Raw genomic sequence first — 24410 nt, forward strand, 5'->3', positions numbered from 1 at the left:
TTCATGCATTTTGGAACTTGTCTTCATGGTTCTTGGATTGTTAGTCAGAGAGGATGAGTTGGGTGCCGTCGGCGTACGAGATGATGTTGAATCTGCGACTTTTGACGATGTTGTACAGGGGTGTCATATATGTGTTTAAGATGGTTGGGTTGAGGGATGAGCCTTGAGTTACACCGCAGGTGATGTTCTTAGGGGGCGAGTAGTAGAGAGGGAGGATGATTTCCTGTGCGGTATGATGCAAAGACGGCAAGCAAATAGAGGAAAGGAAACCAAGAGAACCAGAGAGATGGAGGGAGATGGGACATAAAGTCGATAGACCATGAACAAAAGAAAGGTATGAGGAGAGGTCTAAGATTGAGAAAGTGCGAGAGATAAAATGAAGGAGAGTGGGGAACCAAAATTTAGTGAAAAGAGGAGACAAGAAACAGAAGACTAAGCGACAAAGAGAAGGATGAGTGGGAAACTAAAAGTGTGTCAGGAGTTTACTGCTGTGTAACAATAGGGAACGTGTGGGTATTGCGGCTAGGGCACTATCTCAGATCGCACACAAGCCAACAGTCTATGGGGCCTGTTTGCAGGATGGACTATAATGCAGAATATTCAGATTTATAAAAGTGGTAATAAATCCGGAGGAAAATCCACCAGTGGAATTTTCCTCCTATAGGCATAGCACTGCTACGGACGTCTGGTCTCAACTACTGTTAGATTCTACCCTGGTTTTAGCACTTCCTTAAAAAGTGGGATTTTTAAAGACATTCCTACGAGGGGCTCAGTCCAAATATTTACCTCATTACATGAACTTAACCGCGTTCTTCTGGTTAAGGTGTCACTCATGATGTCACTCATAAGGCTCTGAATGTTACACATAAATGCACTGAAAAATTGAAGAAATGAAAAATGTCAAACATAAGTGAAGTGAAACTTGGCACTTCTGCTTTGTCAGCTCTGTGACTACCATACCATTCATTTTTGCAACAACCAGTGTTTGTTTTTGTCTCTGTTTGTCACTATTGTTCTGACGCTCTCGGTCTGTTTTTCTGTATGCCCATTGATGTTTATATTTAAGCTTACCCCTGTTCAATCATATCTACCAGAGTCCCAACTAAAAACAGAATGCCTCTATAAACGTCCACATAGTGACCCTATTTTCAAACTTGTATCCCCCTCTTAAATGGCAGTCACCATTCACCTAGATGAGATCAGGCTCTGCTTATAGATAGGTACTTTCCTGTCTACCTACCTGTTTTCGGTTTACCGGTCCCCGTTCGCATCTCTCAGAGTTCTTGGCATACCGCCTGGGTCAGACTTTGGGCAGAGGGAGCCGCCACCACCAATCCCCCTTCTCAAACACACACCTGTTAGGTAACCCAACACCACACAATATTCTTTCTTTTGCAGCCGGGAATCGAAACTAAGATGCTCAGCCAGGCTCTCAGATCTATAAATAGAGTCGCGGATTCAGGAGCAGGTGCCAGGAGGCTGTGCCTGTCGGCACATGCGTGTCAGCCTTTTCCTTGTTCTTCATATTCTCTGTCTCCTAGTTCCTTCTCCCAGTCACTCTGGTTTCTACTCGCCTCTGTGGGGAGTTTGCTTTGCACCCTGGCAGACAGCCAGCACGCTTGCTCTTCTCTGCACCCGTCACTACCAGGAAACGGAGACGCCCGCTGTGCACAACAACAGCTTTGAACTAAGGAACGAAGATCGGCGCTGCAGAGAGCGAGTCACGGAAAGAAGCCAGGAGCTGGTGTCCGGGGTTGCTGTGGTCTACTTGTGCTGGAGCCCAGGCCTGAGCTTGGCTGGGCCCTTACCTCAGCAAACCCGACCAGTGGCAGTTCAGGATCTGAAGATCTGGGCTCCCTCTGGTGCTGCAGCCCCATCCTGCCCAGGACAGTAAAGAGAACTACCAGAATCTAGCACTTCCTGCCCCGGCCAGCAGTGGGCACAACCAGAATCTGCCACTTCCTGCCCAGGACAGCAGAGGGGGCGCTACCAGGATCTTCCCCTTCCTGCCAAGGCCAGCAGAGGGCATTACCGGAATCTGCCCCTTCCTGCCCAGGCCAGCAGAGGGCGTTACTAGAATCTGCCCCTTCCTGTCCAGGTCAGCAAAAGGAACTACTAGAATCTGCCACTTCCTGCCCAGGCCAGCAGAGGGTGCAACCAGAATCTGCCACTTCCTGCCCAGGCTAGCAGAGGGCAGTACCAGGATCTTCCCCTTCCGGCCCAGGCCAGCAGAGGGCGCTACCATGGACCCTGCAGACCAGCTGAAGCAGGAGGTCAGCTGCCCCATCTGCTTGGAGTACTTCCGGGAGCCAGTATTGACTGATTGTGGACACAACTTCTGTCGGGCGTGTATCTCTCGGACCTGGGGAGGCCTGGCCATGGGCCCCTGCCCACAGTGTCGGACCCAGAGCCAGAGCACTTCTATGCGGCCTAACCGCTCGCTCCAGAGAATTGTTGAACTGGTCCAGCAGCTGCACAGGAACCGCGAGAAGCAGGCTACCCCAGGCAAGTGCCCGACCCATCAGGAGCAGCTGAGTCTCTTCTGCATGGAGGACCACAGGGCACTCTGCGTCCTGTGCACCATGAACTTTGATCACCTGAACCATAGCGTGCAGCCCTTGGAGGTGGCCATGAGAGTGATACAGGTAGGGACTTCAATCTAGGCATACCTTCCAGTGTGACACAGGTAAGGGCTTCACTCTAGGCATACCTACTACTGCCTTCTGGAGACAAAGCTCAGACTCCAACACCCTTGGAGTACATATGGAAAGAGACCCAGGTAAGGATAAAACTTAGGGAGAACTATCACTGTCTCCTAACCCTGGAGTAAGTATAGAAAGAGACACAGATAAGGCTCAAACACCCTTAGAGTGCATAGAGATACAGGTATGGTTAAACCTACCTGTCACCTGCCACTGCCACTGCATCACTGTCTCCTGCCCATGGAGTAAGTATGGAAAGAGACACAGATAATGCTGAACTCTTGAGACACCTGCCACACTACCTTCTGTAGGTATGGAAAGAGTCACCCCTGCAGACACCTATCACTGCCTCCTACCCCTGGAACAGATATGTGTGGGAAATGTGCCTTTTTTTGCAGGGACACCACAATGTTTGTGCCCTTTTTGCAGAACCCTGTTATTGCTGATTATAGAAATATGTGCACTTTAGCCTTGCTTACTAGGGGCAACGTGCTTGTGCTCCTCCTTTCAATACAGTAAAACTGGTATACTGGTATACCTCCATTGTGTGAGCCACAGCTTCCCTGTACCCAACATCCCAGTGAACAAAGACAAGAAGGTGGTAAGAAGACAGACTTTGTGCTGTTTGTTCTTGTAAGTTTAAAAGGGAGTTTCTCTGCTTGTGACTGCTTAAAATTACCTGTTGCCTTGTGGGCTTTGTAGATTAAAATCTGCTGTTTCATCTGCCTGTGACTGCTTACATTTACCTGCTGCTTTGTGGGCTTCGCAGGCCTGCCATGTACCAGTCATCAGGCGTTAGACTAACACATTTCAAGGTATCAAATGCAGATATCTGCCAATGGAGACTCTTGGTCTGCCTCCTCATAGCCAGGGCCAAACCTGTATTCCCAATCGGATACATACACAAACCTATATAAAGGAGCACAAGGGCACAAAATGAGACAACACCTTGTTGTTAGAGAAACATTGGCATAATTGTATTTAAACTTAGGCACAAGTAATGTGTTATCTTGCTAACGATCTATGGGTAGCTAGCTGAGCTGCCTGATTATACACTGAACTCCCGACTTAACCTTTCTTCGGGTGCTTATACCTTCTGAATCAGGTCAGCTGCAGTGGTCAAAAGAGGTGTAAAATGATATAGGATGTGAGGAGATTGTTGCTCAAATGGGTGTAATTTCTGATATTTCTGTGTTTCTTGAGTCTTGATTGCTTGATTTTTGCTTGTGAGAAAGTGTCACTCCTGTTTAAAACAAAGGAAAACCACCAGCACCGACCCTTTTCCAAACAAAACCTCCGAGAATAGACTAACCCAACCTCTGCATTCTTTCCAACAAATATCACACAATGAATTTATGAACTTGGTCATAGCTAACAGGCCTGTCGGCAGCCCATCGGACCCATGTCCACCACAAACCTTCAAGAAATTTCTTCTAACTACCTCTACTGCCACACCAGTAAGAAGAATCAATGATTCCTGAACTATGGGAATCTTTCCAGAGGCCTAAAAAAGTCATAAATACGTCCTTTACTAAAGAAAACAATCCTGGACCAGCTGAACCTAATTACAAATGGCTGTTTCCTGGGCAAACTGATAGAAAGAGCAGCATTCGCCCAGATGTCACAATTCATTGAAGATAACGCCATACTTTCAGACTTCCAAATAGGATTCCGTCAAGGAAAAGGCACAGAATTTGCACTCATGCCAACTAGGATGACCTTAAGATCACAGTTTACTAAAACGGGGCTGCTGCACAACTTCTCTTGGACCACTCCGCTGCCTTTGACACAGTTGACCATGACACTGTAATACAAAGACTTTACAAAGCCAGCATAGAGGTCAACTGCCCTCGCCTGTATCATATCCTACTTTAAAAACAGAACTAATGTCATACATACCCCTCCCTTTCTCGTCCAAACCGTACTTCACAAAACCAGGGGTCCCTCAAGGATTTATCATCTCACCCATGCTTTTCAGCATCTACATGAAGTCATTGCAGGTACTGATCAATGAATTTCACAGCACATGCTATAACCGGGGTGTGGAATTTAATAAAATATCTACTTGTCCACGGGGCAGGTTGCTTCATAAATCTACTTGTCCTGTAACACAATTCACTTGTCCATTTTATGTAAAATGATATAGGATGTGAGGAGATCGTTGCTCAAATGGGTGTAATTTCTGATATTTATGTGTTTCCTGAGTCTTCATTGCTTGATTTACGCTTGTGAGAAAGTGCCACTCATAGTTGTTGAATGTCACTCATAATTACACTGAAATTGTGAAAATGCCATTCATAAGCAACCTGAAACATTGGCAGCTTTGGCTTTGTAGTTTAAAATCTGCTGTTTCACTTGCCTGTGACTTCTTAAATTTCCCTCCTAGTTTTCCCCAAGACTGTACTAAGGCTTGTGGAAAAGCACTCCACTGCCAGCTCCCATTTGGTCTTAGCAAAGAACACAAGTCAAAAGACACCTCAGAGGCTTAGAAGGGTGTGCTTTGAGACTACACAAATCTGCTCTTAGGGTTTCAACTGTGTTTAAAAAGTGTATGTAGCACTTGTTTTGGCCTGGAGAATGATTTGTTCAAATGTGGGAAAAGCAGCATTGTTAGTGGTTTAGATTTGGCCCTTACTCGCGGAAAATGCAGAGGTTTGAACAGGAACTCCAGAGTGTGGATTGAGTCTCTGTCTCCAAGGAGATTCTGAATTGAGGAGCAGCTCCCAGCCTCCTGCCCAATAGCCTGAGCTTAAGGTCATAGGCCCCTTACAGCTGTGCTCTGATTGCCTCCTGTATCTGGTGTTTGTATTGGGCATAGGACTCAGTGTTAATGTCCTTATTGGCTGATAAGTCTTGTGTTCTGATTGGCCCCTGTGTTGAGGGTTGCTATTGGACTTAGAGCTTAGTGTAAGGTTTCTGATTGGCTAATAGGTTTGGTGTTCTGATTAGTTCCTGGGGCTAGGTTTTTCTAATGGACTTAAGGCTTAGGGTTTGCCTTCTGATTGGCTGCTAGGACTAGGGCTGTGATTAGTTACAAGAGTGTGGTCTCCTATTGGTCATAGGGCTTAGGACTAGTGTGATTAGTTAAGCTTAAGGCTAGGATTCCCATTGGCTGAAGGGATCACCTGATCACTAGGGCAATTTAAGGTCAGGGCTCAGGGCATCTCAGCCAGGGCGTCTCAGCGAAGGGTGGAGAGGACAAGGGCAATTTGCCTGTTTGGGCCTGGTCGGGCATATGGCCAGAGATGCTGGCCTTAGTCAAGTCACCAGCTTCCACCTTAACCTATTCACATCCACAAACATTTTTTGTACACTCACAGCAAATGCATTCCACACATATACTACAAACATCTAGGTGTCAACACCCACAACAAGTAAAGAAAAAAACTATCACATCTGCGACTTTCTTGCTGACGCACAACCTTACTCTTCACTAAATCATGGTTAGGAGATGACATTCCTCCAGTGTTGCATGAAGCCTTGACTCTAGTCTATGAAACTATCACACAAAATTGTATAGCCAAAAGAGGAGGTGGCCTAGCTGTTATGTTCAAACAAACATTAAATATAGCTAAAGCGGGTATCTCCATACAAGGTTGTAAAGCCCTCTTCACCAGATGCAACCCTACACCATCTTCCTCCTGTAACTTCCTACTCCTTTACAGACCTCCACCTAGCAATGCAACATTCCCAGACACATTTCTAGACACAGTTTTAAACCTGATGACACTACTCTCCAACCTATGCATTCTTGGTGACCTAAACATTTGGTTTGACAAACACAATATGCTCCATCCAAAAACGATCATCACTGGCCTAGACGCATTAAACCTACATCAGATTGTCCACAACCCCACACACATTGCTGGACACATCCTAGATGTCATTTTTGCCAATCCAGAAATAGTTACCTTTCAAACGATTACTCTGGTCACATGGCCAGACCACCATTTGCTTGCTTTCCTACATAAAATCCCACAAAGCAACACACCTAAAACCACTGTGCATGCATCCACCTATCGACCATCTCAATTTTGAACACCTACAAACACAACTAACAGCCAATACAGATCTAGAAGCAATAAATTCTGTACAAAAACAATAAGAAAAGCTACAGGAATCTTTTAATATCCTAATGCTGCTAAGAACAACACAACAGAACAAAAGAAAACAGGCACCTTGGAAGAATACAGAACTAAAAGAGATAAAACAGCAAATTAGAGCGCTGCAACGCACCTGGCTCAAAACAAACACCAATCAAGACAAACTTCACCTACAGAAACGTAACAGATTATACAAGTCAGCAATCCAAAAAGCTAAGAAAATATACTACTCAGACAGAATCCATAATGCTAAATGTGCAAAATAAACAATTCCTACAAATTTTCACTGAATTTCGTAAACCAAATTGCCTAGAAGGAGCTCATCACATTACTCAAGAATTCACATACAAAGTGGCCAATCATTACACAACAAAAGCAGACACAGACTCCTATTTAAAACAAAGAAAAACCACCAGCACCAACACTTTTCCAAACAAAACCGCCAGGAATAGACTAACCCAGCCTCTGCATTCTTTCCATCAAATGTCACACAATGAATTTATGAACTTGGTCATAGCTAACAGGCCTGTCGGCAGCCCTACTGACCCATGTCCACCACAAACCTTCAAGAAATTTCTTCTAACTACCGCTACTGCCACACCAGTAAGAAGAATCAATGATTCCTTAACTATGGGAATCTTTCCAGAAGGCCTAAAAAAGTCATAAATACGTCCATTACTAAAGAAAACAATCCTGGACCCGCTGAACTAATTACAGATGGCTGTTTCCTGGGCAAACTGATAGAATGAGCAGCATTCACCCAGATGTCACAATTCATTGAAGATAACGCCATACCTTCAGACTTCCAAATATGATTGATTTGATTTGATTATTCAATTTATAGAGCGCAACGAATGCCCAGAGGCGTCTTGGCGCTAAGGACTCAGGGAGTGAGAAGCTAGAGTGTGATGAACTAGATATCAGTTTGGAACAACCAAGTTTTTACTTTTTTCCTAAATGCTGGAAAATCCAAGCTGTTTTTGATTGTGAGCGGAAGACGATTCCAAAACTTGGCGGCTCCCAACAGGAAGCTCCTTCCTCCCCATCGAACCTGCTTAAACCTGGGCAGTTGCAGCAGTCTATGAGGTGCAGATCTGAGATTCCTGAACGGTGCATAGTATTTTATACGTGAGGTTAAGTAAGCAGGACCCCTTCCATAAAGTGCCTTGAATGTGATACAAAGAGTCTTAAAAACAATCCTCTTCGTAACCGGGAGCCAATGCAGTGCTTCCAACTGTTGAGCAACTGATTCGTGCTTAGGGATGTTCAATATTAATCTGGCTGCTGCATTCTGTAGGCGTTGCATCTTTTTAAGGAATTGGGTTTGAATCCCCACATACAGTGCATTACCGTAATCTAGTCTGGAAAACGCCAGCGCAGTCCCCAACGTCTTTACTGCCTCCAAAGGCACAAAGGGGCGCACCTTCCGAATCATTTTAAGGATTGACCAGAAGCTGGAAGTAAGGCCATTAATTTGACTGTCGAAGGTCAACCTACAGTCAAACGTGACCCGAAGATTTTTTTTTAGGATTCAGTCAACTGCCCTCGCCTGTATCATATCATACTTTAAAAACAGAACTAATGTCATACATACCCCTCCCTTTCTCGTCCAAACCGTACTTCACAAAAACAGGAGTCCCTCAAGGATCGATCATCTCACCCATGCTTTTCAGCATCTACATGAAGTCATTGCAGTTACTGATCAATGAATTTCACCTCACATGCTATAACGAGGGTGTGGAATTTAATAAAATATCTACTTGTCCACGAGGCAGGTTGCTTCATAAATCTACTTGTTCTGTAACACAATTCACTTGTCCCTTTTGTGCCATGTAATGCAACAACAAATTATGGCAGCAATCTCATTACATAAGAGCTCATAAATAGCCTCTCTGATTAGACCAGGGCTCCTTCCAAAGTTGAGTTTGAATATTAGCAATTCTCTTATGTTGCTACGTTTCCGCAGATCTACATACTGGCGCTGGAGGTAATTGTAAGCAACAGTTCCAGGGTTGGAATACCCTTTTGAGTCTGTACAAACCTACTCTCTTGCATGTTTTAAGGATTTTCACCAACTCTTCTCTAATCTTTCCCATACTGAGAAAGGTTGGAAATTTACTCCTGATAATGGCAGACAAAAACGTCTATCATGGTTGGGAAAAAAGTGGTTGGAGGGAAAGTGAACTTGCAAACACTCAGATTTTCGCATGAACAAATCTACACCTGCAAATTTGCTCATGATAAAATACAGATCACAAATGTTTTCTAGGAGAACTATTTTTTGGCCTACTTCTATAAAGTCTTGTGAATTCACGAAAGTCGTGTATCTGCACTTATTGCAAGGACATGGGTGCACTTTTGAGACTTTATTTAATAACTAGCAGCCCGTCCCGACGTTGTCCGGGTATGAATTGCTGCCGACCAGTGGTATATTGTTTTGTAGGATTTCGTTCTGATAGCATTTCTTATCTGTGACAGGCCTGTGAAACGCTCCGATTCACAGTGCTCTGCTGATGCACTTAAGAATGTGCGTTCAGTAGTGTGTGAACTCGAGTTTCCCTACTTTATTTTTCCTTGCAATATTATATAGCGCGTACTCGACAACATGGCATGAGCACAATTTACATTACATAAGAACACATTCATTTGTGGTAGGCACGGGGAGACAAAGTATATGACTGGAATCACAGGATGTTGCGCTGATGCCGAGATTTGAACGTACCTCCCCAGCTCTAAAGTTCGCAATTGTAGAACTTTTGGCGGGAGGTGTGTCTAAAAGTGTATGTCGGTGCTGGCCATCAATGAGAGAGACCTGTGCATTTTTCAAATGGGTGGTGAAAAAATATGGGTACGTTGCTGGAGATGTGGGCCGCCGTGCCACCAATGTACTTACGGGGGAGGGTAAACACCCATTATTCCGCAACTTTCTTTCCGCATCACTCTGCATACTTTCATTACGAAAGTACCATGACTCCGCAATGCCATTATAACGCATGGCATTACATTTTATATACTTTTACCACACATACATTTACAAAGAAATTCGTTGTAAATGCATGAATGGTAAAAGCATGTTTTTTCAATGTTTGGATAAGGTAAGTATGGGTATAGGGGTATATGTTTTGGGGTACTGAGGTATATGTTTTGGGGTGTTTGGGTATTTTAAGGGTTCAGATATAGTTTTGGGTTATGGGGTACAGGGGTAGTTTCAGGGTTTAGGGATAGGTATAGGTTTTGGGGTACAGGGGTATTTTTAGGGTTCAGGGCTAAGTTCTGGTTTTGGGGTATAGGGGTATTTTTAGGGTTCAGGGGTAGGTTTGGGTTTTGGGGTACAGGGGTATTTTAAGGGTTCAGGGCTAGGTTTGGGGGTACAGGGTATTTTTAGGGTTCAGGGCTAGGTTTGGGTTCTGGGGTACAGGGGTATTTTAGGGTTCAGGGGTAGGTTTGGTTTTTGGGGTACAGGGATATTTTTAGGGTTATGGGGTAGGTTTGGGTTTTGGGGTACAGGGGTATTTTAAGGGTTCAGGGCTAGGTTTGGGTTTTGGGGTACAGAGGTATTTTTAGGGTTCAGGGCTAGGGTTGGGTTCTAGGGTACAGGGGTATTTTAGGGTTCAGGGGTAGGTTTGGGGTACAGGGTTATTTTTAGGGTTCGGGCTAGGTTTGGTTTTTGGGGTACAGGGGTATTTTTAGGGTTCCGGGGTAGGTTTGGGTTTTGGGATACACAGGTATTTTAGGATTCAGGGGTAAGTTTGGGTTTTGAGGTACAGTGGTATTTTTATGGTTCAGGGCTGGGTTTGGGTTCTGGGGTACAGGGGTATTTTTAGGGTTCAGGGGTAGGTTTGGGTTTTGAGGTACAGGGGTATTGATAGGGTTCAGGGCGAGGTTTGGATTTTGGGGTACAGGGGTATTTTTAGGGTTTAGGGATAGGTTTGGGTTTTGGGGTACAGGGTATATTTATAGGGTTAAGATGGGTTAGTGTTTAAGGGTATTTTAAGGAGTAAGGGTGGGTTATGATTATGGGGTGCAGGGGTATTTAAAGGGAGCAGGGTGGGATTAGCACACGATATGAGACATGGCATGAAGGGTGGAATGTACCACACGCCCCCAGCGTTTGTCACGCCCCCCAGCACACGCCCACAGCACAAGGCAGACAAGCCCACAAGGGACTACTTTGCTGGCACGGTTCTTTTACCTTTTAAATGTAAATGGTGGGCGTCTGCATAGCCTATGTCCTTCTGCTGCAACTGCCCTTTCCAATGCTGTATTGGGTGTTGTGATTGGTGCTCTGGTTCCTGAGATTACCCGCCTCAAAGGTTTAAGCTCTCTCTTTATTATATTAGTATGGATTGGGCCCCTAATTAGGTCTGGCATAACCATAACCATTTCTGTTTAAAAAAAATCTGTGACTCACTCTCTGTCTGTCGGCTAGCTTCTCTCTGAGTGACAGCATTCTGTTCTTTCACAAGGAGCATAATCAACACAGTTGTTTTGTTCAGTGCCAGGTAAAAGCATGTTTTTTTAATGTTTGGATAAGGTAAGTATGGGTATAGGGGTATATGTTTTGGGGTACTGAGGTATATGTTTTGGGGTGTTTGGGTATTTTAAGGGTTCAGATATAGTTTTGGGTTATGGGGTACAGGGGTAGTTTCAGGGTTTAGGGATAGGTATAGGTTTTGGGGTACAGGGGTATTTTTAGGGTTCAGGGCTAAGTTCTGGTTTTGGGGTATAGGGGTATTTTTAGGGTTCAGGGGTAGGTTTGGGTGTTGGGGTACAGGGGTATTTTAAGGGTTCAGGGCTAGGTTTGGGGGTACAGGGTATTTTTAGGGTTCAGGGCTAGGTTTGGGTTCTGGGGTACAGGGGTATTTTAGGGTTCAGGGGTAGGTTTGGGTTTTGGGGTACAGGGCTATTTTTAGGGTTCAGGGCTAGGTTTGGTTTTTGGGGTACAGGGATATTTTTAGGGTTCAGGGGTAGGTTTGGGTTTTGGGGTACAGGGGTATTTTAAGGGTTCAGGGCTAGGTTTGGGTTTTGGGGTACAGAGGTATTTTTAGGGTTCAGGGATAGGGTTGGGTTCTAGGGTACAGGGGTATTTTAGGGTTCAGGGGTAGGTTTGGGGTACAGGGTTATTTTTAGGGTTCGGGCTAGGTTTGGTTTTTGGGGTACAGGGGTATTTTTAGGGTTCCAGGGTAGGTTTGGGTTTTGGGATACACAGGTATTTTAGGATTCAGGGGTAAGTTTGGGTTTTGAGGTACAGTGGTATTTTTATGGTTCAGGGCTGGGTTTGGGTTCTGGGGTATTTTTAGGGTTCAGGGGTAGGTTTGGGTTTTGAGGTACAGGGGTATTGATAGGGTTCAGGGCGAGGTATGGGTTTTGGGGTACAGGGGTATTTTTAGGGTTTAGGGATAGGTTTGAGTTTTGGGGTACAGGGTATATTTATAGGGTTAAGATGGGTTAGTGTTTAAGGGTATTTTAAGGAGTAAGGGTGGGTTATGATTATGGGGTGCAGGGGTATTTAAAGGGAGCAGGGTGGGATTAGCACATGATATGAGACATGGCATGAAGGGCGGAATGTACCACACGCCCCAGCGTTTGTCACGCCCCCCAGCACACGCCCACAGCACAAGGCAGACACGCCCACAAGGGACTACTTTGCTGGCACGGTTCTTTTACCTTTTAAATGTAAATGGTGGGCGTCTGCATAGCCTATGTCCTTCTGCTGCAACTGCCCTTTCCAATGCTGTATTGGGTGTTGTGATTGGTGCTGTGGTTCCTGAGATTACCCGCCTGAAAGGTTTAAGCTCTCTCTTTATTATATTAGTATGGATTGGGCCCCTAATTAGGTCTGGCATAACCATAACCATTTCTGTTTAAAAAAAATCTGTGACTCACTCTCTGTCTGTCGGCTAGCTTCTCTGTGAGTGACAGCATTCTGTTCTTTCACAAGGAGCATAATAAACACAGTTGTTTTGTTCAGTGCCAGGAACTACTTTGGCAAGGTGTGCTTTTTGAGACCAAAACAATTTTTGCTTTTACCAATGCTCCCACACCAATAAGGTTTTACAAAAACCATGCCAAAACAAGTCACGCATTGACAATACCAAACAGCTGACCAACATTTTCAAACCTACTGACTTTACCAATGCTTGGTAATTTTTATGTTTCCCATAATCTTATTAAAACTGGTTACACTGATTTTCCATTATGAATATTTTTGGGAAATATTAGCATATTTCAACACATTTCACTAAATGATGCTGCAAAGAAAACAGTGCCTAAAACGTTATAGTAGTTTAGAGAAATGTTTTTGCATTGTTTTGTGAACATTTTATTTTAAGAGCAAAGAATCAACAATCTTGCTTTTAAGCTTCTGGAAATATTTGCATCTAATCAGAGTGCATTCTGGGAGAAGTATACATAGCCTCGTATTACTAAACATTGAAAACGTACGCATTTTTACACTGGAACCACTGTCAGTAGTACAGTATGAGCTTACATTTACTTAGATTGCTCACCTTAATTATAAAGGTTTTGCATTAATGAACCATAAATACAAGTTTGAACAGCATTAGCTCATGGACACAAATATTACCTTAACTGCAGGCAATGCCTTTCCCTGATCCATAATGTGGTACTGTAAACTGACAGCCAAAGGGCTTGTGCTGTAGGGGGTTGGGCCTACTTGTTAAAATACACATGAATACTTGTTGCGCTTGACCCCAAACAATATGTCCTGGGCATTGTGCTATAGGAATTCCACATCCCTGCTATAACTATGCAGATAACACATAAATACTGCTTAAACTAGGAAACCACAAAGACATTGGAAACTCACAAACTTGAATTTGCCTCTGAGCTGTTGATCATTGGATGAGATGGAGCTAACTCAAATTGAATACTTCCATTCGCCACATGGCCTGATGATATGGGAACACTGCCTAAAGTATCAAAGGAAGTGAGAAACGTTGGAATTACCATGGACTTAAAGCTATCAATGATTACCCAAGTGGACAAACTAGCAAGATCTAGCTTCATTACTATCGAAACTCTGCGACACATCTTCCCCCACCTGGGATTTCCACACAAGGACCAGGCTATTATCTCTTTTTTGCTGTCTAAACTGAATTATGAAAATAGCCTCTACCACGGATCATCTTTAACAACTATAAAAAGACTACAGTGATCTGCTGCCAGACTACTCTTATATAAAGCCAGAAGCCTGCATTTCACCTGCCTTGAAGGCCCTACGTAGGTTACCAGTTGGCAGAAGATCCATTTTCAAGCTGCTTTCTATCACCCACAAAGCGATACATGGGACAGGACCGGTATTCATCAGGAATAAACACACCAAATACATTCAACAAAGGAATCTCAGCTCTAGATTGGCATCTTGCCTCAAAATTACACCATACTAGAAATAAAAAAAAGGTGGCACAACTTCTCTGTTCAAGCAGCCAAACTATGGAGCGCTTTACCCCCAAACATAAGATCCACGGACAACTACCTTATATTCAGAAGACTGCTTCCCCACATAATCACCATGATGAAACATAAATATACAGCATATCACTGTGTATGTAAGCAGTTATTTCTATTATATATATATGTACCTAAATATGTGTATTCCTTTGTATAAATGTGCATACAAATCATTTTTTATACATATATAGATACTCATTAGTTCTGCTTAACAAATGTACATATTACTTATAGTTCTGTTATTCTGTGTTTAATATGTATATAGGTCACTGCATAAATAAGTACCTTTTTATCATAACTATCCATCTACAATTGCTTCACTATTGAAGAAGAACATTTTTTATAAAAACAAATTAGCTTAAAGTGCAGAAACACTTGAAAGTCTGAGTTTATTTATTACCTTACTTATACATCTATACTTTCCATATAATTATGTGTCTTAATATTTATTATTTTACTCCTAATTCAGCATCTCCAATTCACTACCCTATATCATACCCTGTACCTCCCTCAATATATCCTCTATCTCCACTCTCTGACACATCCCAAAATTCAATCGGCTTTTCTAAAATGCACTACTCTATTTCTCACCCTATATCTCTCTCGATATATCCTCTCCCTCCACTCTGACTCATCCCAAACCTCATTCTACAACTATGACTCAAAGTAACTCTTTATAGACCCTTCCCTCCTCTACCCCTCCTTGCATTACCCCAAACCTCTTTTACTATTCATCTCTCCCAAACAAGCCTCTCTAAACCATTGCCTCTGACTCTCCTCCCTTCCCTCTACTCATCCCAAACCTCCTCCTGCTGCTGTGATCTCCAAATATACATTTTCTAGAGCCTTCCCTCTTCTATCCCTCCACTATCCTTTTCAATCCAACTAATAGTCCTCTGTTCAAATTAATTTCATATTTTGATTTACTGATTCACCACTAATCCTTTTTGGGTTCCTGAGTAGCATGGTACTCGCCTAAAGCACTTTTGATCCCTCGTCAGGGGTAGTAAGCCCTATATAAATGCAATTACAATAATTAACTTGCATATAAGTCTCCACTTACGGTACCCACAATGTGCATAATACACATGTGTATAGATCTATTTAGAAACGCATGCAAACATATATAATCCCCTTTCTCAAAACTCTTTTTGTATTCTTTTAAAATAATATTGTTTTAATTAATTTTAATATATACATGTATTTATTATCAAAATGCTTGTACTATAATATAGAAATGTGTAATCATTTTTAATTGACAGTTTTAGGTTTTAACAATTACCTTTTCCTGAATGTATCATTACTTAAATGTACTCAACTGACTTCTCTACATTTTAATTACTTACCTGTAATGTAAAAGACTGGGAGTAACAAAACATTTTGCAATACTGTTTCTTCCCTGTTCCTGAACCCCTACCCTCTTCTTAAAATGCTTTTTTTTGTCTTTCATGCTGGGATCTACAATCCATGCTATCTTCCAGGTATCAGAATTCTCACTATTCAGTGGAAGTTCTTCACCGACCCATGAGGTAGTGAGCTGCGAGAGCTGTCTCTGTCCAGTGGCTGACCCCATCACTCCTGCCTGTAGTCACTCCTTCTGTCGGGCCTGTGTGGCCCGCTCCTGGTCGTGCCCCACCTGCAAACCCATGCCCAAGGCCACACTGTGGTCACCAGCCGTGGTTATTGGTCAGCTGCGTGAGCTCGATGACATCACCAACGCCGAACCAGATCCTGAGGAGCTAGATTCTCATTGGTCAATGCATGGACCCACATGTCACGATGAGGCCAGACATACATGTATCCACGTAAGTTAATTGTAGCTACTCCAAGTTTTGAGTTTGTGAGTGTCCATGACCTAAGCTAAGATGACATGAGTTCTATGTACTTAATCTAATGCTTTTGCAACTAGGTCTACATGAAGTGGCCTGTGCTGCTTTGAGTTTCAAAGTCTTGTAGACCCTGTGGGGAGAGCAGTGGCTCCAAATGTGTTATACTGTTTTCCAGTTTTTTCTTGAAATTGAAGAAAGTCTGTCCTGGCTTATACTTACTCCGGATTTTCTGTAATGTGGTGATTAGTTTATTAGGACTTGTGTGTACAGAGCATTGCTGGTGAATATGTCATAGATAATGGCCCTCTCTACAACAACAGATATTTCTCAGGAGAACAGGAGAACCTCTTGCATCTTGTCTTCTCCTCCTGGTTTCCTGTCTGGCAAGGCTGCTGCTGCACGTTTTCATCACTGATCGTTTTCTTAAAAGTCAGCATTCAAGGAGCTTCTGAATTGACTTCCTTGCAAACATGGCAGCTGGTGCTGAATGTGATGTAAGCAGGCTGTGAGAATCAATGGCGATTCCTGAGAGATGTTGGAATTCTACAGTATGTTTGAACATCTTTGATGAAGAAAGCTGCTGCATGTAAAGCACTTTTCAGGGTTGTCCGGTGGGTCTTGGGCATGCCTCCCACCACGGTATTGCCTCTGGAATGATGGTAAATGGCCAATGCCTGGATGGCGATATTAAAGTCCACTTCTTTCAGAAAGGTTAAAATGGTGGTAGGCGGTCTTTGTCCTGTGTGCCCTGAAGTTTGGGTAAGTTAAGGTTTATGTCTATGTGGAAGTCCAAGCCCATGTTGCTTTTGACGAGTTGTAGAGTGAAGCTCGCGAGTCTTTCCTGAAGCTGTTGTTGAGTTGCAGTGACGTCCGACTCCATTGATGGAGTTTAGCTTGAGGTAGTCCTTTGTAATGCAAGCTTCAATGGGACAGGGAAACAATTCTTTAGACGGTAGAGGAGTTATTTAACTGATGCTAATATGGGTGAAGGCTTCATGAACCCTCAGGTGACGGGGATGATCTCGGACCTGGAGCAGCCCATCCAGACCAGCTTGTCTCTGTGATGCAAACCACGCAGTGACCACTTCTTTGAAGGTCATTCTGAGTAAGACAACATCAAGTAGGTCTATCCTCAATGGTTTTGAAGGCACCTTAGGGATCTAGAAGGACAAGAGGACTGCTGATGCTAGTTTTGGAGACCTGAAATGTATCCTTGACCTTTCTGATGATAGAGGTTTCGCTGCCTTGATATCGGAGGAGGCGCTGGTACACCTGCTAGACGGTATTGCTTTTGATGTTTTTTAGAGCGGATTAACTGATGTATCCTCAGTAATCGGCCCCAAGAATGGCAGTCCAGTGATCTTATGATAGTTTACGTGGTCATCAGGGATCAGATTTCCAAATATTTTCTGTACTCTAAGTACTCTAAACAATGGTATTAGATTAGCTGAACAGTTTAGTGCTTCCCTGACATGGTGAGTCTGAAGTCCTTTTGTGAGTTTTAGTAACCAAGTGCGGCATTGATGAAAAGCAAGCAACCTCCCATACATCTTCGGATGGGACAATACTTTACCCCTGTACTAATTTTCAAAGCCCTCCACTCATAATGGTAACACGGTCTGTGCATATGTGCCAATGCCATGAGAAGTCTATAGAGCCATATAGGTGGCAGTTTCTTCTTTACCCCATTAAGCCAAATGAGCCATAGAGCTCTAAAAGCCATCCAGTCCTAGAGGTGTAGAGTTATATGATCCAGTGAATACCTGAACCACCTGGCCTTAAAGATTTGGCAGGCCATGTATGTGTTTGCCAATACTCAGAGCTATCCTATAATAGAGGCTAGAACACTCCTCTGTGCTATCTAGAGGTTGCAGAGTCTATATACTTTTTCCACTTTGAAATGAGACATCCCTTGGTTCCTATGTCAGTACCCATCAGACCAGGCATCGAGATTTCAGACTCATATTCCCTGTGCCTGTTTTCCAGAGTGATCCATTGATTTAGGAAGAAGGTTCTGTGCCCCTTTGCCAATTTCCCTAGTCATCCAGTTTGAGACGTAGTAGGCTCTCTATGCATCTTCCTGCTGCCATTCTCACAGAATCGTCTCTCCCTCGAGGCGTCAGGCTTGTGACCCGTGTAAGTCTCCAAGAGTCATCCATTCCTAGAGGGACCAGGCTGTGGTCCTTGTGCCAATTCTGCAGAATCATCTGGCCCTGGAGATAGCAAGATATTTATCTGTGCCAATCCAAGAGAGCCATCCAGTCCTAAAGGCGACAGGTTTTATGTCTCTGTTCCAATCACAGAGAGCCATCCGGTCCACAAGGTGACAGGCTCTGTGTCCCTCTGCCATCCCATAGTCATCCAGTCCTGAAGGTGACAGGCTCTATGTCCCTGTGTCTATCCTAGAGATTCACAGAGGTGACTGGCTCTATGTCCCTAAGCCAATCCCTCAACAGTCCTCCGGGTCTGGAGGTGACCCAGAGTCATCCATCTCTGTTGGTGATACCTGTGCATGCCTCTGCCATACCCTTGATCTGAGAATATTTGGTCCTGAAACTGGTTTTCTATCTTCTTAGTGAACTAGTCGTAGGACACCGTCACATGATCTTGACAGCTACCTTTTTATTTACATTTGCTCTGAGCAATGTTCTAAACCTTCATCTACTCACCAAATTCTTGATTTGTTTTTAAAGGTAACCTACACAGAAGAAGTGTTCAATCCCACGTTGAGCTTCAGATTCAAGACTGAAGCTCCAGCATCCTTGCGGAAGCTGAAGGTAAGTACTTTCATTATTTCATGTCAATAGCTGAACGAGGCTTGAGCCGGGCTCTGGCTCAGCTCGAGATCCTCCTGGACCATGGAGCCTTTGTGTGGCCTCATGGTTTGAACTCCTAGTGGCTAGCTGCTGGACTCTCATCACTGTAACATGGTGTCAACTGGGTCACCAGCACAACAGGGGCGGCTCCTCGATTATGGCGGAGGAGCGTCGCCCCGCTAAAATGCCCCCAGAGATGAAAAATAAAATGGTATTGCAGTTAATTCATTACCATATTTTTTTGGGGTCACCCTGTCCCGAACCGAGTGTCAGGACTGGTCGGGGCCTGGTAGGAGTGAGGGCTGCCTGGCTACCTCAGTTCAAAGTGCGCTTGTCCCCTTCGCCGGCCAGACATGGGCACTTTAAACCTCTAAACCCAGCTGTCTTAAGACAGCAGGGTTGAGAGCAAGTGCAGGCCTCCAGTGAACCTCGGGAGCGCCGAGAGAGGCCGCTCCCTCCAATCCTGACGCCTCTCATGCTGCTTAACAGCAAGAGAGAAGCACCAGGATTGTTAAGGGAGTTTGCTGGGGCCCTGGACGTCACGTGACGAAAGAAGAATAGGAACGGAGCGAGGAGGACTTGTGCTGCATGGTATGTAACTTTATCTTCTATTTAATGTTTTACCGTTACTTTATTTTTTATTTCTTTAATGTAATTTCCTCGCCCCTCCAATCTCTGTAGTTGGCAGTCGCCACTGTCCCAGTAGTTTCATAAACTCATCATCAAAACCAAGATAGGTTTCTCCTAACACACTTAAAAGTCATCAGGGAAAAATGGATAAAAGAACAGGAGTGGTTAAGGATATTCCAAGGTGGTCAATTTGCCTTCACAGAATAGCCATCTTTATGATGTTTGGAGGCCAATCCACGCCAAGGATAAGGATTACTCCTCTTTCTCAAGTGTCCATAGGTCAAACTCTAGATTATAATATGTTCTGGGCACAGGAGCCCTTTAGGGTGCCATGGTGAAGATAGATATTGACCTTATTGCAATGTCTAACCAGGAAACCTTAGTGGAGGATTCCAGCGCCCCAATAAACAGATCCCGTGTTGTTTCAACCACCCCCTTCTAAAAGACCGGGGTATGAGTAGGCTCTAGCTAGTCAGATAATGACTACTTCTCTGTTAAATAGAAGGAAGAAGTATCAAATGCCACACTCTCAGATGCAGTTAAAGTGCTCATTAGGTCTAAATGGTCAGCTGCTGGGATAGACCAAAACAGGATATAGAACTTGACGAAAACAAAAGTAGAAGCTGACCGTAAACCAGCAGAATAACATCTTTTAATGTTGAGCTCCATCAGCTCTCTCAGAGAAATCACAACACTAACCGAAGGGACAAATATACATTATTGACAGAGAGGTAAAAAGGAGCTGTCCTAAGGCTTGAACAACACTTTTATAAAAAAGCTAAATAAAAACCAGGGAAAATATTAGCAACTTGATTGTGAATGGCCAGAGAGAAAATTAGATTTACCAGTAAACTAAGCACCCTGTCCCGATGGATTCACTGCATTTTTATAAAGCAATCACCTCCTCCGCGAGAGAAGCAAACACATCAATTAAAGAGGGTAAACTTGAAGACCCTTGCATATCCTATAAATCAGTTGCACTTTTCAATTTAGATCTTAGGATAGTTACTGAGATTTTAGCATATACAGTAGAAAAACCTAATTTCTTTTTTTTGTGCTGATCTTGATTAATCCGCGGTTATATGGTCATCGCAGACTTTCATAAGACAAGTGATGCATCCACCAGAAAAACCCATGGAATATAGGAGACACGTGCCATACCTGCCATGGATGCAGAAAAGATATTTGATTGTGTACCATAGGTTTTTTTGAGGTACATATGACCTGTGATGAGAAGCTATACCCAAACATTGGATGGCTCATATATACCCAAATAAGAGAGACCGTAAAACAAGCCAGCCATGGGCGTCCGCAGGGGGGGCAAGGAGGGGCGCTTGCCCCCCCCTGGAGCGACCCTCCTTGCCCCCCCTGCAGACGCCCATGAAAACTGTGACTTCAAGACGGGGTTCTCACTCTCTTTCCTCTCCTTTCTTTTATTTGCTTCCCTGTGAAATGGATCCAAAAAAGAAAGACGCTTGAACCTCGTGGAGTTTCTTGTCCTGTGCCTGTGGACGCCCTGGGGGCTTGAAGTACAGCGGAGCCTTCGATTCCTTTTACCCTATGACCTGGGAGCACATCGGCTCGGTCACCACGGTAGGGGGAGAACCGGAAACCATCATCTGCCTTGGGAGCGGGACTGCGAGGTCCAGAAGTGCTAGCGCCGTCCATCGCGCGCACCTGGTTCCTCTTCCCGCCCCCTTCTCCCTCTGAGCTGCTCTGAGCTGCTGGATACCTTTAAAACTCCTCGCGGCCCCCGCTGACGCGGGTGCCGCTCGAACTGCGTGGAGTTTCTTGTCCTGTGCCTGTGGACGCCCTGGGGGCTTGAAGTACAGCGGAGCCTTCGATTCCTTTTACCCTATGACCTGGGAGCACATCGGCTCGGTCACCACGGTAGGGGGAGAACCGGAAACCATCATCTGCCTTGGGAGCGGGACTGCGAGGTCCAGAAGTGCTAGCGCCGTCCATCGCGCGCACCTGGTTCCTCTTCCCGCCCCCTTCTCTCCTCCTCTATTTTAACCCCGCCTGGAACGCGTACGCGGGACGCGCGCGGACGACGAAGCGGGCGAAGACCGGGCCAAGAGCGGGCCCGTTTGTGCCCGGCAGTGACCGGACCGGGCTACCCCCCTACCTCTTCCCTCTTCCTGCTGCCTGATCGTCTGTGGACCATGGTTGGCCGGGAAACGAGGAGTAAATCTTCGCTGGCAGGAGGATCTCAATCTGCCGCTGGAGGTATGGAGAAGTTTCTTACTAGGGCTAACACCATCATTGACAAAGAAATTATTACTCTGGAGAAACGACTGTCCAAGGAGCTTATGTCTCTTAAACGCTCGAGTATGGGCCCTTTAGCTAATGCCAGAACTCCTGAAAGACCTTCTGACTGCTTGCCTCTGTCGGATGCCCTATTTCCGCTTCCAGACTCAGCCCCCCCGCTAAGCATAGATTCTACTGTTATATCTAACCCCTCCATCCCCATAGCTGATTCTAGCCATATATCTGAATGTGCAAATGTATCCTCTGCCGCTGTTAATGATGGGAATCCTACTATCCCTACAACTCAGGGGGGGAATGAAGGGGCCACCAAGAAACGGAAGAGACAATATAACTGCAAGGGAAAAACTACTGGGAGGACATCTAAAATAGCTAGAACAGCCAGAACAGACGGAGCACCCTTATTGCTGAATTCCAACGGGGAAGGGAGCTCACCCAGTAATGATATGTCTATGGATAAATTAGCAATCTTACTTAAATCGATTATTTTTCCTCTAGAGGCCAAACTAGATAGGCTTGATTTCAGAATGTCTAATATAGAGAAATCAACTGCTATACTTCTAGCTAATTCCACTAAGCCTAATAGTTCTGGCCCTCCTCCTAGTTTGCCCTCTCTCCACATTATTCCTCCGACTATTGTGCCCCAAATTCCTGTTTCTATGACCGTAAGCACACAACCCGCTCCCCAAGCCTCTAGCTCGGTTAGCCTAGTTGCCCCACAGTCTACTCAAGGCCCCCCTCAAGGTCTGCATATCCCACCCGCACTTATGTCTCTGGATACCCAAGGGCCGCAACCAGAAGATCTTAAAACTCCAAGAACGAGACGGCCCAACCTCCCACCGGAGGCCAACCGATTTATGGTAATCCTGGCAGGTGCACCTCCATTAGCCAGGGGTGAAACCGAAACTTTCAATTCCCTTAAAAATCAAGTTATTAAATGGCTTAATTGGAACCGCCCCTTGCCGGCACATCTGCACAATGAAGTCATCATGGTGCGGAGGGTACCATGGATCGGTAAAACCCCTAAATCTATCAAGGGAGATTGTATCACTGTCAGTTTTAGAGACCCACGCACAGTATCTTACATATGTGCGGGTGTTAATAGGTCACCTGATTCCACTATCCAGACCCTCCCTGTTTCCTTTTTCTTCCCACCACCGACTAACCCCTTGTACTATGATGGAAGCAACGAGTGGACTAGGGTCGAACGTAGGGGAAGGCCTTTTCGCCCAAGTCACACCAGATTGCCCCCATTTCAGACCCCGCAGAACATCTTCTGGGATTATAATCGATATGGTTGTCTTGATGGGCTCGAAGGAGTCGACTGACTATCCAATGTCCATACTACTGTCCCCCCTCTACCCAACGAGACTAACCTTGCCGATAGCGGAGTCACTGTGGAATATCAAACCCTACCAGCAATGAGAGATAAAATAACCTGCAATACACCTGTTTGGACCCCCCCAACTCATGATAAATCAAACGAGTCCAACTTTTCACCACCCGTTGAGGTTATTGATGATAAAGGATGTACCATGATCTCTCCCATTGAAGAGCTATCTCCCCCTAGTGATCAAGGGTATTCTATGGTGAGCTGGAACATAGCTGGCTGGCGTCAGAAAGCTTCAGCTTTAGGGTGGAGGGAACTAATTCTTGGGTTTGATATTTTATGTTTACAGGAAACATGGTCCACTACAGAAATTTATGTCGATGGTTTTGTTTCATACAATTGTGTTGCCCAGGAATCTGTTATGGGGAGGGCAAAAGGGGGCCTGCTTGTTTTGATATCAGTTGATCTCCCGATAACTGTTGGTACATATGCAATTGTGGGCACACATTCACAAATTCTGGAACTAAAAGCTAAAAAGGGCAGGAACATCTTATTGATCAATCACTACAATAATACATTTGACTCTAACAGTAGTCTGGTTGTGGATGAACTGGAAGCCTTTTTAAATAAAATCTGTAACAAACCCCACTCATTTTATGACATCATATGGGGAGGGGACTTCAACATTAGAACATGCCCGCACTCTCTAACCCCAGTTTGTGGGTTTGATGGGGAATCGGGGGAGAATCTAGCACATTTCCAACACTCCCTATATGGGACCGCCCTTAATGGTCTTCTGTTAAAATTTGATTTAGTTATTCACCAACCAGCTCTCGACATTATGGGCAATATCGTTCCAACATTTAGAGGGAGGGACGCTGAGTCGGTCATTGACCATTTGCTGATCTCAACCCTTTTGGTGCCATTTTGTACAGTGCCAATTACCAAGGATTTTTGTTTGAGCGACCACAATGCCCTAACTATGTATATTCTTATGTGGGGCCCGAAAATTATGCCCACAGGCAGGGTTGTTGACAATATCGTCCCAAGTAGGCCTAACGGAACCAGGATAAAGTGGTGTACCGAAAAATCTGAAAAACTACATAGCACAGTTGTGGTAGGCGGCTCCAAACAGATACTTCGCTGTCTGGAAGTCAATGCCCCTCTTACGGGCATTATAACGGACTTTGAGGATCTTGGTACTATAATTAATGGAATCTTTACTAATAATAAGAATACATCTAAACGGGGTAAGGTTG

The 24410-nt window shown here is 44.5% G+C and overlaps 1 protein-coding gene across 3 annotated transcripts in view; it reads left to right on the forward strand.

Moving 5' to 3' along the window:
• Positions 1–1689: 1689 nt before the first annotated feature.
• LOC147717606 (uncharacterized) overlaps positions 1690–24410 on the forward strand; it is a 71204-nt gene continuing 48483 nt past the window's right edge. For 2 of the 3 annotated variants that reach the window (XM_086924387.1, XM_086924389.1), the window contains exons 1-3: positions 1692–2645; positions 15760–16083; positions 18801–18884. In XM_086924387.1, coding sequence (XP_086780513.1) covers positions 2244–2645; positions 15760–16083; positions 18801–18884 — 810 coding nt within the window. In that variant the 5' untranslated portion in view covers positions 1692–2243. Of the gene's footprint in view, positions 2646–15759; positions 16084–18800; positions 18885–24410 lie in introns of all 3 variants that reach the window. The other variant, XM_086924388.1, reaches the window with a different exon arrangement.

The sequence above is a fragment of the Lissotriton vulgaris genome, chromosome 5, assembly GCF_964263255.1.
Source record: "Lissotriton vulgaris chromosome 5, aLisVul1.2, whole genome shotgun sequence".
Taxonomy (NCBI): domain Eukaryota; kingdom Metazoa; phylum Chordata; class Amphibia; order Caudata; family Salamandridae; genus Lissotriton; species Lissotriton vulgaris.